The following is a 14,808-nucleotide window of genomic DNA, read 5'->3' as shown; positions in this document are numbered from 1 at the left end:
TAGTGAAGCCCAAATGTTGTTGTTCACGTGTGAGAAAATGGCAGATCTAGGGTTTTCAAAGGCTCTCATAGAGGGAGATTTATCCATTGTGACTACAACGGTGATGGATGATGGGGATCAAACCCTGTGGAGAATACGATCGGCGATCCAGAACAGTCTTACCCACCTGGAACGGCTTGAGATGTAGACCCTCCACTACATACCACGTGCAACTAACAATTGGGCACATGGAGTTGCAGCTTTAGTATTTAGTCCATGACTGTTGTATTTCACCAACTTTTAATCCCTACGTATGTTGTGATTGAAAGTTTAGCCCGTACGTTCATTGTTAAACTTATTTACCGTTTTCCGGCGGTTTAATGAAGTTAACTTTCTAAAAAAAAGTCCAGAAAGGAAATTGGTTAAGGGCTTGTTTGATTCAATGTCAAAATATTTGGTTTCAAAATCATGTTCTCGGATGGGAAAGAAAACAATCTTTTTCACATTAGAAATTTAAATCGTAAGTGTTTGGTAGGTAGTAGGAAATTCAGAAAGTGCCTTTAAAGACTGGTATAATTCCTGAGCTTTTAAAATTTGCCTTAAAAAATTTAAGGTCTCTTCCCCAAGTCTAGAATACAAAGATGGATTACATGAACTCCAGAAGGTGGAAAGGGTTCCGTTGTTCGAATGACACCATATTGGATTCGAGGTTGTTGCTTACATTCCACCCACACCGACTCAATCCCTTTAGAAATTAAAGGGCTTCCTGACTGAATTCAATTTAAGGTCTTCCAGGCGGAAAGGATTAATGAATTTTCATTACACCCACAACGGTCAAGAGCAACACTAGATTGGAGTCAAGTCTGTTTCATGATGTTTCTAGACTTTACAAGGGAAAATAAGCAAAAAAGAGCTGAATTTCAAAATTAACTAGTAAAAGGAAAACCTTCCCAAAATGTCCAGAACCATTGAAACAACAAATGATGAAGACCAATTATCAAAAAAACTCACAGTAATAACAAGCTAACTTAAACCCTAACGCAATCGATGCCAAAATAACTGAATCAGAATCAATTATCCAAGTTCTATGTGTTTTGTATCACGTCGGACTATGAATTAGGATTTTGATGATCTCTCTCCCACATATGAAATAACTGTCCTAATTTGTGCAATAGATAATCGGTCGAACAAATGATTCAGCCTCTACTGATTCTTACATGAAAACATAGAAAGCGGTAATATCAAATACCTGATCTGCAAGAGATATTTCAAGAGAAGATGTGATAGAGAGAGAAAGGAATGACCTGCTCGAGAGAGAGGTGTTGGGTTTTGGTCTCAACCAGTGTTCTAAGCGGAAACTCAGACGTCTAACACTAGTATCCAGGATCACGTGCAAGAACTAAAGATGAACTAGAACGGGATAGAGATTTACCTGAATCGTTTTCCCTCTAACTAAATCTGGTGCCATTATCCCGAAGATGAGAGCTCCAAATTGCAGCTCCCCTACTTGAGACACCTGAGCAACTCCTCTACTTGAGACACCCGAGCAAGTGACTTGATCTCCCACCATTAGAGTCAGCTAGGACCTTATTAGGAGGTTGGGGTGAAGAATTCTTCTTCTTTGACTAGATAGATAGGTTGAGAGCATTTTCTCTAAGATCTCTCTCTCTCTCTCTCTCTCAATTAGATGGTTGTAGAGATAGATTTTCTTTAGAGAAAATTCCACACCTTTGCTGCTCTATAATGATCCTTAAATAGAGAACCCTAAAGTTAGAATCCTATTTCAATTAGGATTCAATTAAGAACTCCAGAAAAGATAAGACTCAGAATCCTATTTTAAGTGGGGTTCTCAGATGCGAGTTCTACCCCATCTAGGGCTCCTCTTTATGTGGCTGAGTATGGCAGCCCTTTTAGTGGCCTTGGCCTGACCAACCCATTACTCCAGCCGCCCATCATATGGCCGACCCATTACTCCAGTCGACCATCATATGTTCGACCCTTTTAGCTTGATCTGGGCCTCCTTTTCGGGTCCGGTTCTTCCTATCTTTGTCCGGATCTCATCTGAACCTTTTTGGACCTTTCCAAGTTGGATCTAATCCACCTTTTACCCTGTCCCTCTAGTTTTATCTCTCCGATCAAATCATGACTCTTTGGTGTAACCCGTTGTAGCATTCGGTCGATGTTAGCCGCGAATCACTGAGGTGATCCAACTATCGTAGTTGGCTTCTAGCTAAGCATTATAATCCCTAATTCAACCAAGACTAGATGATCTTCTGGATAAAGTCATCATTATCCTATCTGATAGATTGAGCGCATTGTCATATTGGTCGAAGGAAATTCCTTCGGAAGGACATCTTCTTCAGACTGAAAGGATATATCCTTCAAAGAGGGAGAAAAAGAGAAAAGGTTGAGTGAGGAATTGATGGAAATACCCTCGCAAGAAGAGAAAGAGCGCAAAGTTTAGACGGTCCGAGTAGAAATTGACTTTCACACATAAAGTGTCCTACCAAACAATAGAAATTCGATTTTCATAAGAAAATCGATTTCCTAACTTGATTTTCCATCGTAACAAACGGACTCTAACCGAAATTCAGTTTTGCGTTTGAGAGACATTTTTTTTGGGTGCAAGTTTCCCCTCGGAGACATTGAGTTTTCTGTTCGCATTGAGTTTTCTGTGGATAATAGGTCGGTAGCTTTGAATATATATACTGTACATTTTTTTTAAATTCCCTCTATAATTTCTTTCTTTCTTTTCCTAAGATCCTCCTGTATTCTGTTCGCATTGAGTTTTCTTCTCAGCACTATTTGGGTTTTAAAGAATTTCAGGAGAGATCTCGAGGAAAAATTACAGACGATAATAAAATTGTGATGAATTTGACTTCTTTTGTGATGGCTTATAGACTTAAAAACTCTTCTAATTGGTGGGAAGACGTTAACAATTCAGTTATTTGGCAAAACCGTATCTTTCATACCCTCGCCGGTCTTTATGGTTTTATTGCTCTCGTTGCTCTGGTAATCAATCATCTTCTATCTTTCTATTAGGGTTTTGAAATTTACTTGCCATGGTGATAGATATGGAATATCTCTTGAATCTTTTAAATTCAATTTTGCTAGCTTAGACTTTATAATGTTTCAATTTTGGGGGTGTCAAGTTGGTTATATTTATTTTGAATTGTAACTATCAGGGTTAGGGTTAATTAGTTGTTTTTTTTGTAATTTCAGATCCAACTTGTCCGGATAGAATTAAGAGTTCCGGAGTATGGTTGGACAACACAGAAGGTTTTCCATTTCTTGAACTTTGTTGTCAATGCTGGTTAGTATTTGTGTTGTTTGCAGATCAAATTGGGTTCAAATTAGGTTCAAATTAGGGTTTATATGTATTTTGATTGTTTTTTCTTTCTCATGCTTGGCAGTTCGTTCAGTAGTGTTTGTGTTTCGTCTTGATATTCAACGGATACACCCCGAGGTTAGAATCCATTCGTTTCTATGAATTTGTTAAGGATTGCGCTTGACCTTTTAATTTCATCTTTTCAAATGGTTTTACTGTCAGATTTTTCAACATGTCTTGCTCGATTTGCCAAGTCTCGCATTCTTCACGACTTATGCTCTTCTCGTACTTTTCTGGGCTGAAATATATTATCAGGTTTGATTTTGATGATTATGTTATCCTTATTTAATTTGTTATTAGCTGTTCTTTTAGTACTCTAACAACTTGTTACAGGCACGGGCAGTATCCACTGATGGTCTACGACCGAGTTTCTTTACCGTTAATGCAATAGTATATGCTATTCAGGTAAACTTTCAATACTCGTGGTTAAGTCCTGGTGAAGTTCGTCAGTTTATCATGTGTATGATCTAGGTATTTTGACAGGTTTTAACCAAATCGGATCAACTTCATCGTTATGTTTGAGGAGATGTTAAAACTTTTGAAACATTTTCACTTGAAGTTGCTCTTATAAGATACCTGTGAAATGTAACTGAAAATGTTTTTCCTTGTCGGGCTGGACTTAACCTTTCGATTCATATGGTTACAGATAGTTCTCTGGTTCATTTTGTGGTGGAAGCCTGTCCATCTTATGATTGTCCTGTCCAAGATATTCTTTGCAGGTTTGTAGTCCAGTAGTTGAACTTGAATCTTTCCATTTAACGTAAGATGATGATAATATCCTCTAACGTTGGGCAGGTGTATCATTATTTGCGGCACTCGGGTTCCTTCTTTATGGAGGAAGGTATGTTTTTTCTTTTATCCACCACATACTCATGTTTGATGATTTATAGAGTTTCCGAAAGAGAAAAACTCTTACTTCATATGTAAGCTTGATTTTGTTCTCTCATCTTTCCTATCATGTTTTGCCAGGCTCTTCCTTATGCTACAAAGATTCCCTCTTGAATCAAAAGGGCGGCGTAAGAAGTTGGAGGAGGTAACTTATATTCTCAACATGTAAGACCGTAAATTATTAATATCGTATCTTACATTCTTTTAATGATGTGCAGGTTGGTTATGTGACGACCATATGTTTCTTGTGTTTCCTTATAAGATGCATTATGGTGAGTGTACCTATTTCCAAACATATAGAATTTAGCTATGTTAGTATCCCTTTGACTAATTAAGTATTCAAGCTAGAATTGATTTCTAATTATCATTGGTTAGGTCATGCAAATATGAATATGTGCAAACACTTCTTCGTAAGACAAACTTAATATATAACCTATCTTGTGAAAAGCTTCCTTATGGCTCAGGCAATAATAAAAGGCTATCTTTATATGTTAGGTTGCCCTCCTTTCTAATTAGCGATTTTTGAGTGGCCATAGTAAGCCTCAAGGTCTGATTGTTTAAATAAATAAAAAAATTCCAAATAGCTAATATTTTATTTGCATAATATTATAATCTAACAAATATTAAGTATCTCTTTGTGTTTAGCCATTATATCTCTTATAACCATATCAAACAATCAATACTTTCTTCGTATGTCGTCACTTCAAATGTAGGATATTAATTATTATGTGTATAGCTTGTATGAACTTGCAGACAATAGTGTTGAGACCATAAAATACTACCTTAGGCTAGAACAGAAAGAGGTATTATGGCAGACAAATTCATTAAATGAGTAAAAACATACACCAATTCCAACCAAATTAGCAATTCTATCTTTATTAATTTTTCAGCTGTAAACTGTTGGATAGAATTCTCCGAGGGTTGATAAACTGATGGTGTCGTATTTATATTGTCGCGTACTTGTAATTTGTGGTAATGTTGTATTCCAATTTGATACAAAAACTTGATGCAGATTTAAAGTAGCCTAAATAATAGGTTAAACTAAACTCGTATTTTGTAATAAAAAATAACCGCAAATGCATGGGTTTATCCAGTATAGACCTAGGCAAGTACGGGTTGACATCACGAAGATAAGATTGAAAAATTATTATAACCTGAAACTAGTAGAGAAAAGAAATTTGAATTTGGATTGAATGAGAAAGAAAAATGATAACTAAGGAAACTAAATCTAATGAAACCAAAATGAGAAAAATCTAGTCTTAGAATCCACTACATAAAATCACTTTTAGAAACAAGTAATTAACTAATTAATCTTTTTTTTATCTCTCAAAATTAAGATAATAAATTATCTAAATTTCGGAAGATGTTTTCATTCAAAAACGATTTTTAATCATAAAATCCTAATTGTTTTGCTTTGAAAAATAAACTCTAAACTCTAAACTATTGTCTATCACTTTTAGACACGAGTAAATAACTAATTAAATCTTCTTTTGTAATTCAGAATTAAGATAATAAACTATCTAAATTCCGAAAGATGCTTTCATTCAAAATCGATTTATAATCATAAAATTATTGTTTTGCGTTGGAAGATAAATCTCTAAACTATTGTTTATCATCAATAACCATACACCATCAAAAAATTTAACCTAAGCATGATACATCGAATTTAAAAGCCTAGACAATGAAAAGAAAATAAATGTAACAAACTAAAAACAAATTGAACATTAAAGCACAATTAAAAGATTTAATCAATTAAAAACATGTCTCTAAGAGGTTAAATATGGGCTTTAACCTTAGATGGAGAATTAGGTAACCCATTCATAGAAAAATCATGATTTTTAAATTCGGCATCTAGGTCTGATGGTGATTTTTCTACTAATGGGTTTCTCATTCGCCATCTAGGGTTGATGATGATACTCATATTTGACCTTTTAGAGACATTTTTTTAATTGATTAAATTTTTTAATTGTGCATTAATGTTTAATTTGTTTTATTTTGTTAAATTGATTTTCTTTTCATTTTGTCTATACTTTTAAATTCGATGCATCATGCTTGGGTTAAATTTTTTGATGGTGTATAGTTATTGATGATAGACAATAGTTTAGAGATTTATTTTTCAAAGCAAAACAATTATAATTTTATGATTATAAATCGGTTTTGAATGGAAACATCTTTCAGAATTTAGATAGTTTCTTATCTTAATTTTGAGTTACAAAAGAAGATTTAATTAGTTTTTTTTTTTTTTTTTTGTTGAAGATTTAATTAGTTATTATATGGGCTTTAACCTTAGATGGAGAATTAGGTAACCCATTCATAGAAAAATCATGATTTTTAAATTCGGCATCTAGGTCTGATGGTGATTTTTCTACTAATGGGTTTCTCATTCGCCATCTAGGGTTGATGATGAAACTCATATTTGACCTTTTAGAGACATTTTTTTAATTGATTAAATTTTTTAATTGTGCATTAATGTTTAATTTGTTTTATTTTGTTAAATTGATTTTCTTTTCATTTTGTCTATGCTTTTAAATTCGATGCATCATGCTTGGGTTAAATTTTTTGATGGTGTATAGTTATTGATGATAGACAATAGTTTAGAGATTTATTTTTCAAAGCAAAACAATTATAATTTTATGATTATAAATCGGTTTTGAATGGAAACATCTTTCAGAATTTAGATAGTTTCTTATCTTAATTTTGAGTTACAAAAGAAGATTTAATTAGTTATTTACTCGTGTCTAAAAGTGATTTATGTGGATTTTTTTCTCATCTTGGTTTCGTTAGATTTAGTTTTCCGTTTAGTTATTATTTTTCTTTCTCATTCATTCCGAATTCAAATTTCTTTACTAGTTTTAGGTTTTAATCATTTTTCAATCATATCTTCGTGGAATCGACCCGTACTTGCCTAGGTCTAAACTGCATAGACCCGTGTAGTAGTGGTTATTTTTATTACAAAATACGAGTTTATTTCAACCTATTGCTTAGGCTATTGTAAATCCGTATCAAGTTTTTGGTGAAGTTGTTTTGACTTTAGAAGCGTTAATGAAATTCTTTATTTTAAGAACCAGTTGTGGCTGCTGGCCAGTTATCAAGTTATCAGTTCTAGTCCTCGGTTGGCTGATTAGCAGCAGACTACGATTTTGACAGAATAGACTGGCATAACACAGTAACCCAAATTCCAGACCTTACTTTTGACTCGAGCTATGGCTGTGGTGGTTTCTGAAGTTGATCACCAGTGAGAGTCACAGATCACTCTGTGACCGCTGTTGCCTTCCTTTTCTACTCTCTCTGCTTTGCTACTTCTCAAGTACATATAACTTTGTGAATTCCACATTCTGCAGATGTGCTTTAATGCATTTGACAAGGCGGCTGACCTTGATGTTCTAAATCATCCAGTTCTCAATTTTCTATACTATCTGGTAAGCTTTTGTTTTCTGTTGGATCAAAATTTATTTAGAGAGCAAAAAATTGTTTGTAGATATAATCCAAGTAGTATAGGAATTTTGTTGGATAAGGTTACTTGTTTCTTAGGGTTTTTGCAGTCACTTCACACTTGCGTGGGTAAAAAGTGAGTTACCAGGTGTACTTTATTATCTTAGTGACATAACCAGTACGGCAGTACTTTAGGTTAATGTTATTCGTGTAAAGCCTTTGTGTGTTGTATGCTTGTATTCTGGTTTTTTACGTTATTAATCCGATATTTTGTACATGTGTCGATATCAATACCCATAGTCTGTATAAAGTAGGTTATCAATGTAACTCTCGTATAGTCGTATGTTTGCTTGTTTCCTAATGGACGATTCATGCCCAAAATTGTGAATCTATTATCTTACTTCCATTACTAATCTCTTGTGTTTTCTTTTATGGATATAGTTGGTGGAGATTCTTCCCTCAGCCTTGGTCCTTTTCATATTGAGGAAATTGCCCCCGAAGCGTGGCATTACACAGTATCATCCAACCCGTTGAGTCTATCATATCCAGATAAATATGTATGTAGTGCACGGTTGATTCAGTAACTGCTACTCCTAGAGAAATTCATCTTGTATCTTGGGGATGCAAAAAGGTATAGAGGAGTCATATCGCTGAAACTGACTAGATTCATGAAAAGAGAAGGAAGAAGTGGTCTAAATTGGGATCTGGCTCGTCGCTGAAAATGACGAGATTCTTGATTTTGTGAATAAAGATCAGAAAAGTTGCAAATGAAAAGGGCTTGTGAAATATTTTGTGTTAACTTTATGCAATGACCCTTCTACATTTATGTCTTTACGTTAGAGAGAACTGTATATATCAGAAAATTTCTTTACCATCTTGATTCAAGAGTACGATTTCAGAGGGTGTTCTGTGTTATTAATAAGATTTTTGGTGCGCAGTTCCTTTTTCTTAGGATATGGTGCAGGTTGAGAATTAGGTAGAATGAAAGAAGAGTTAAATGAAATCATACCTGATGGTCAGGAAGTTTGAGTTTCAGATCAAAACCAACTGCACTTCTTCTCCTGAGATCAGAGAGGGGTTTATAGTTTCTTGCTGGTTTAGTTTGAGAAATCTTGAGGTAATTGAGGATTAGTATTTTATTGTATCTACCAATATTCCTAGGAGTTGAACCAACTTGAATCCTAATGCAGCAACAACCAGTCTTTGCTCTTTTGTTTTTTGTTTTGAACATTAGTTGTGGTAGATATGATTGGGTAGTATTGGGTATGGTAAAATCAACCCGACCCATACACATTTATCGAAATTTATGTATTTACCGATGGGTGACCTACCCTCACTTAAGTGGTCTGCTCGCAACTTGTTTGCTGGTTGAACTTGTTTGGGGGCAAGGGGTCTCATGTGAGAGGTCTGTATGTTCAGACGGACTACCTCCTCCTGTCGTAGATTATATACTTCGTACATCAATAATTACTCAATCATATAAACCTACCGTGCCACGTAAGATCTATTTCGTACATCAATACTTAATCATAAAACCTAGAGTGCCACGTAATATTTTTGGAGTTAAAAAAATCACCTCTAATGCAAAACTCAACAAAGATCTTAAAGATGAGGTGAACCTCAATCATCTCTAGTTATCCAACTCATTAATATTTGAATTTGAACTAATAGAAAGTCTTTATATATTTTCAAAATAACTAACTATTTATTTATAAAAAAAATCATGCCACATAAGTAAAAGAAAAAAAGTTTAACATACGAGAATCGAGGAGCTCTATTTTTGTCACATAAAATGAGAAATTCAACTGGAACTTGACAAATTTATCTAATTGAGTTTTTTTTTTGAATTTTGCATTGGAGATACTCGTTCGAACAACATGAATTACACATCAACTTTGTCATTTCAGTATAATTTTATGAGTACTATCGATTAAGTTCTGTAAATATAAAATAGGCATTGTGACGGACTAACTTAGTAAGTATTTAAATGATTAATATGAAACTAATCAACAATACGTTCCATAAAATAAAATGCCAAGTATGTAAAATATGATATAGAAATGGTGTGTATAATGCATATATATACTATACAAACCGTTAATATAAATAAAAAGAGTAATTTCTTTTTTTTTTTTGAAAAATCGAATATGATCTACGTTAGTCACTACAAAACATTGATACATCATGAAGATGTGATAAGTACGATAACCGCCTAATTTAAACTATTGATGAAAGAGGCTAAAACCCAACAACATGGTTACATGAAAGAGGCCTAAAACCCGACAAGTTTATTATATTATTTACTACATTTATTGTCCAAATTACATGAGATAAATCTTGATGGCAAACGATTTCCTCCAAGACTCGATCCCACAACCTCATTGACAATGAAGAGAATTACCTAATGTTGGTTGATGGATAGATTGGGTACCTATACAAAGATACACATTTCTAAGAGGTGGACAAAGATATAAAAGGGGAAAAAAAAGAAGAGAAAGGGAAGAGAAACTACCCTTTATTTAACTAAGTAGTATATATAAAAGAACCCTAGCAAATTGAAAGAAGAAAAAATCACTGTATTATTATTTATAAACCACTTGTTTAGAAGAAATTTACAAGTATGTGAAAAAGTTCAGCTTTTTACTGAACATAGAATAAAAGACTTCAGAAATCAGAACTTACTGGAATTTGAAGCCAATTTAATGCAAGTTACACTAAGAAAATAATCCTCCCTAACTTATACTTCATGAAGTATATGAATGTCAAAATCAAAGAGGAAAAAGCATCCGTCGTTCTTCAATAGTTGCAGTTAAACAAATTATGCTTATCGAATTCGACTGATACTGGCGAATGGCTCGGGGTTAGCTTTTGGTGCAGGCTTAGCAGCTTCAGGAGCTCCAAATACATTCCAAAATCTTAAAGTTTCATCTCCTGCTGCTGATGCCACGGTACATCCATCTGGACTCTGCTCAAATTTCAAAAACACATGAATTTCAAATAGTAAGAAAATGAATCAAACCATATAATAAAAAATCGAATCGAGATTTGGGATTTTTTTAAATAAATCATTACCTGAGCCATGAATAGAACTCTAGAAGTATGACCAGTTAGCTCAGACATTTTAACCATTGATGGGTACTTCCAAAGAGTTAATTGATTCTGAGTAAACCCATGAGAGCTTAAAAGTTCTCTTTCATTTTTGTTCCAAAGCAAAGAACAAACTTGTGAGCCAGTATCGACGGAATTCAAACAAGCTCCAGTATGGGTGTTCCAGAATTTTATACATCTGTCATTTCCACCTCCACCAGAAGCAAGTAGGTTAGACTGGAATGGACACCAAGCTAGGGCTTTTACTGCCGCAGTATGATCTTCGAGTCGGTGTAGCCATTGAGTAGGAGAATTTGAAGAAGAAACGGATAGGTCCCAAATATGAAGAAGGTTATCATTTCCACCACTTGCTAGTTGCTGGCCAGAGGAAGACCATTTCAACCCACAAACATCTTGATGGTGTCCTCTATATGTTTCGACAATGTGGGATCTCATTCTAACGTCGTTGTTCACAATCAAACCATCCATTCCACCAGTTGTAAGAATGTGATTGTTCCAATCCATAGCTCCAACTCGTGATCCATGGCCGCCTCGAAGAGTTCTTAATTGTCTGTTAGAAGTAGTATCCCATAATTGGACTTCAGAACTGTTTAATCCAATAGCTATATGACGACCATCAGGTGCCCAACTAACACTGGTGACAGGACCTTCATCATCGTCGACAGTCATAAGTTCAGAAGTTGATGAATCTGAAGCATCCCATAAGTAAACTGTGTTTCCAAGAGCAATTGCCAAGACATTACTGCTACCCCAGTCCAGCAAATTCAGGTAGTAATCGTCGAGGATTTCAGGAGCATCTAGTGTTCTTTCAGATGTCTGTAAATGATAGGAAAACAATCAGATTATAAAAGCCAATTTTCGATGCAGAAATCGAAGAATTGAGGATAAAACAGAAAACCCATTTCAATGAGAATAATATTTACCTGAGGAATTGATCTTCTGAGTTTGGTATGTTTGATTTGCTGAACAGATGTGGATGGTTCAGGAAACAATGGTTCAACAGGTGTTGGTGGCTTGTTCTTGAAAGCAAGGATTCTGGTTCTGTTCATGTTGAAAGCCTCTGCAAGTGCTTTTCTGTAAGCTTCTTTAGCTGGAGAACTCGCAACCGGATTTTCCTTACCTTTTCTTGCTTCCATTAGCATGAACTGCGCATAATCGAAATCCATTGCCGAACGGTTCGGGATGAATCTATCCAACTGCAATTTCCAAACAAAAATTAATCCATGAGATACAATCAAAAAACTATAAGAAGTAAAAAAACCCTAGATTTTCAATAATCCTATCTCAGAACCAAGAATACAACACCATATAAAGGTTGTTGGAACATAATATCAAATTAGGTTAATGTTAATATTGAAGTCCTAAATTAGGTTAATGAAAAACCCAATCTCAGATTACAACTCTCAAGAGATACAATCAGAAACCAAGGGAGAAATGGAAAACCCTAGATTTAAATAATCCCATCTCAGTAACTAAACAACAACACCATTTTGATCTAATCAATAAAGGCAGAAAAATAAAGAAAACATTGAAACCCTAGATTAGGATACTAATAAACCCTGCCTAGAAATTTCCAGATTAGAACAAACAAATATAATATAAAAGACCCACAAAACCCTATATTTGGATATTTCCTATTGCGAACTTATAGAATATATTGTGATTACCATAGACCTGAGAAAAATCATACTCTTCTACTACTCAAATCCTCGATAAATAGACAAAAAAAAAAAAAAAAAAAATCAAGAAACCCCTAAATTTAACGGTGTAAAGAAGAAAAATTCTTAGAGCTACAGATTGTTTTTGTGAAAACCCTATATTTGGATAATTCCTATTGCAAACTCATAAAACCCTAGATGGAGAAACCACTAATATCACAAACAAGATCATAGACTATGTGAAAGAATACACAAAAAGATGGGTTCAATGAAGGAAAAAAAAAGGGTTTTATGAACGTACATTTTGTCTGGAGTTTCTTCTATGGAGCATCTGTTCTTGCAATGGAGGTCGAGATTGAGTGTTGTTTGAAGAAATGAAAGATCGTCCTGCATCCATTATTAGACAAAAAAAAAACAAACAGAAAGATAATAAACCTGCAAGAAAATATTTGATCAAACAAGAAAATAACAACAAAGTGAGCAATATCACAATTTTCAATCTGCTAGAGATTGAATAGAGAGCTTATCAGATAGCTTAGAGAGAGAGAAGGAGAGGGAGAGAGAGATTTGTGAATAGAATTGGGTCTAGGGTTTGCTATTTGTACACAATTAGGTTTGTCCGGGAAATGACCCAACGGTTATATTTTACGCTGGAAAAAGAAGTAGCCGTTCAGATTTAGTTAGACAGAAGTACCCCTAGTTATGAGATCAAATCAGTTTTTTTTTGAAACAAGAAACAATATTTCAATTAAGCATTATCAGCATGGGTACAAGATACAATACAATGAGGAATATTAATCCTCTTCCAAACACCGTAGACATCGTTGTGCATAGCTAATTCTGCTAATTCATGTGCCGCCGTATTGTAAACCCTCGGACAGTAGCAGAACTGAACTGAATCGAAGGTGGCTTCCAGGTATCGGATATCACTGAATATTGGTCGAAGTTGCCAAGGGATTAGTGTGTCTTCTTGGATCAAGTCGTTTATGAGCGATTGCGAGTCACTTTCTATAATGATCTTCGAATAATGCATGGGTTTTACAAATTCCATGCCTAGAAGAATAGCATTCCCCTCTGCTTCAATAGGACTTTCACTAGAAAGACATGTTGATGCTCCTCCCTGGAAGATACCTCGATAATTTCTTGCGACAGTAGCACAACTTGCTCTGTTGTTTGAGAAAGCTCCATCGACGTTGAGTTTAATGAAAGATTCCATAGGTGGAACCCACTGCAGTTCGGGAGCATTCATGCCATGACTTGTGAAAGAGGTTTGAGTCTGATCATTTGGTAGGTACGCCAAATCCATTTTGATTTTGTGTATCACATGATCGACATTGAAATAAGTGGACTGAAAGTGAATTCCATTTCTTTCTTTCCATACATTCCATAATATTAAGCAACATTTGTTAAAACAAGAAAAATTATCTTGCAAATTAAGGTAGTTAGACAGTAGTTGCTGAACCGACAGTTGATCTTGGGCTTGAGTAATCTGAACATCAAATAGCTGCAATAGATGTCTTGTATGTCCACAATCTCGGAAAAGGTGTTGGATCGTTTCCGATTGTAAGTTGCAGCATGGACAAAGGTTTGTTGGGACAAGGAGAATCTTTTCTAGGTTAGCTCGAACTGGTAGACCATTATAGATTAGTTTCCAAATAAAACATCTAACCTTCGGTGGGAGATTGTTGTTCTTATAAAATTTACTCCAGTTTAGAGGTCCTGCTGAAGTATTGATTGAGGTTTGATTGAAAATTTCTTGATATAATGAGTGTATCAAGGTTGTTCGCCATTGTCGATGATCGTTATCTATAAGGTCACTGACCTTCTGAATCCCATTCGGCCAATTAGGCGGTTTTGGATGTAGTACTTTTCCCAGATTTGGAACCCATGGATCAGCAAAAATGTCTACCTGATTTCCGTTGCCGATTTGCCAGATACAACTTGATAAGAACATGTCCCGGATACTTAGAAGACCCTTCCAAAGAGGAGAAGATGATGGCTTTGAAACTGTTGTCCAGAAGCTTTGATTCTGGAAATAGTTGGCTTTAATTATGTTCACCCAAGTCGCGTTAGCATCTGAAAAAAGACGCCAGATAATCTTTGCTAAGAGTGATTTGTTGACAAAGTTGAAGTTCCATATGCCTAACCCTCCTTTGGGTTTGGTGAGCATAATATATTCCAGTTTATGAAGTGAATTTTTCGAGAATCAGTCACTTGTCCCTACCAGAAGTTGCGTTCAATTCTCTCCATATGCTTAATAATATTCTTTGGTAAGGATGTTGTGCTCATGTGAAATACTGATATAGAAGGTAAAGATGATTTGATGAGAACTCCACGCCCTTCATGAGAAATAAA

At 34.9% G+C, this 14,808-nt stretch overlaps 2 protein-coding genes across 4 annotated transcripts; one reads left to right on the top strand and one right to left on the bottom strand.

Annotated features, from left to right (window-relative positions):
* Nucleotides 1-2,528: 2,528 nt before the first annotated feature.
* On the top strand, nucleotides 2,529-8,624 carry LOC147548522 (tobamovirus multiplication protein 3). Of its 3 annotated transcripts, none has more exons than XM_086669436.1 (12): nucleotides 2,529-2,664; nucleotides 2,740-2,991; nucleotides 3,202-3,292; nucleotides 3,393-3,445; nucleotides 3,530-3,622; nucleotides 3,701-3,772; nucleotides 4,014-4,086; nucleotides 4,163-4,208; nucleotides 4,337-4,400; nucleotides 4,474-4,527; nucleotides 7,597-7,674; nucleotides 8,129-8,624. In XM_086669436.1, the coding sequence occupies exons 2-12, from the start codon at nucleotides 2,848-2,850 to the stop codon at nucleotides 8,219-8,221; spliced, it is 861 nt and encodes a 286-aa protein (XP_086525562.1). In that variant the 5' UTR covers nucleotides 2,529-2,664; nucleotides 2,740-2,847; the 3' UTR covers nucleotides 8,222-8,624. The 3 variants fall into 3 exon arrangements, with proteins under 3 accessions (XP_086525562.1, XP_086525563.1, XP_086525561.1); XM_086669437.1 differs by having other exon boundaries at nucleotides 2,584-2,664; nucleotides 2,880-2,991; XM_086669435.1 differs by lacking the exon at nucleotides 2,529-2,664 and having other exon boundaries at nucleotides 2,700-2,991.
* Nucleotides 8,625-10,242: 1,618 nt separating this feature from the next.
* Nucleotides 10,243-13,506, bottom strand: LOC147548521 (cell division cycle 20.2, cofactor of APC complex-like). The gene is made up of 4 exons (XM_086671477.1): nucleotides 12,755-13,506; nucleotides 11,719-11,991; nucleotides 10,760-11,611; nucleotides 10,243-10,652 (listed from the first exon to the last, which is right to left on the bottom strand). Exons 1-4 carry the CDS (start codon nucleotides 12,848-12,850, stop codon nucleotides 10,512-10,514), a joined length of 1,362 nt encoding a protein of 453 aa, XP_086527603.1. The 5' UTR covers nucleotides 12,851-13,506; the 3' UTR covers nucleotides 10,243-10,511.
* Nucleotides 13,507-14,808: the final 1,302 nt, after the last annotated feature.

The sequence above is a fragment of the Eschscholzia californica genome, unplaced genomic scaffold (assembly GCF_041429995.1).
Source record: "Eschscholzia californica isolate CP2 unplaced genomic scaffold, dmEscCali1.0.p SCAF_3, whole genome shotgun sequence".
Classification (NCBI taxonomy): Eukaryota; Viridiplantae; Streptophyta; class Magnoliopsida; order Ranunculales; family Papaveraceae; genus Eschscholzia; species Eschscholzia californica.
This window is presented reverse-complemented; position numbering and strand designations above follow the sequence as displayed.

Bases quoted from the DNA above. Each gene is read 5' to 3' on its own strand.
- LOC147548522 (XM_086669436.1), top strand. From the start codon at position 2,848: ATGAATTTGACTTCTTTTGTGATGGCTTATAGACTTAAAAACTCTTCT. The intron at 2,992-3,201 runs GTAATCAATCAT...TTGTAATTTCAG, and splicing joins TTATTGCTCTCGTTGCTCTG to ATCCAACTTGTCCGGATAGA. The intron at 4,209-4,336 runs GTATGTTTTTTC...ATGTTTTGCCAG, and splicing joins TTCCTTCTTTATGGAGGAAG to GCTCTTCCTTATGCTACAAA.
- LOC147548521 (XM_086671477.1), bottom strand. From the start codon at position 12,850: ATGGATGCAGGACGATCTTTCATTTCTTCAAACAACACTCAATCTCGA. The intron at 11,992-12,754 runs GTACGTTCATAA...TGGAAATTGCAG, and splicing joins GAAGAAACTCCAGACAAAAT to TTGGATAGATTCATCCCGAA. The intron at 11,612-11,718 runs GTAAATATTATT...TATCATTTACAG, and splicing joins TCAGAAGATCAATTCCTCAG to ACATCTGAAAGAACACTAGA.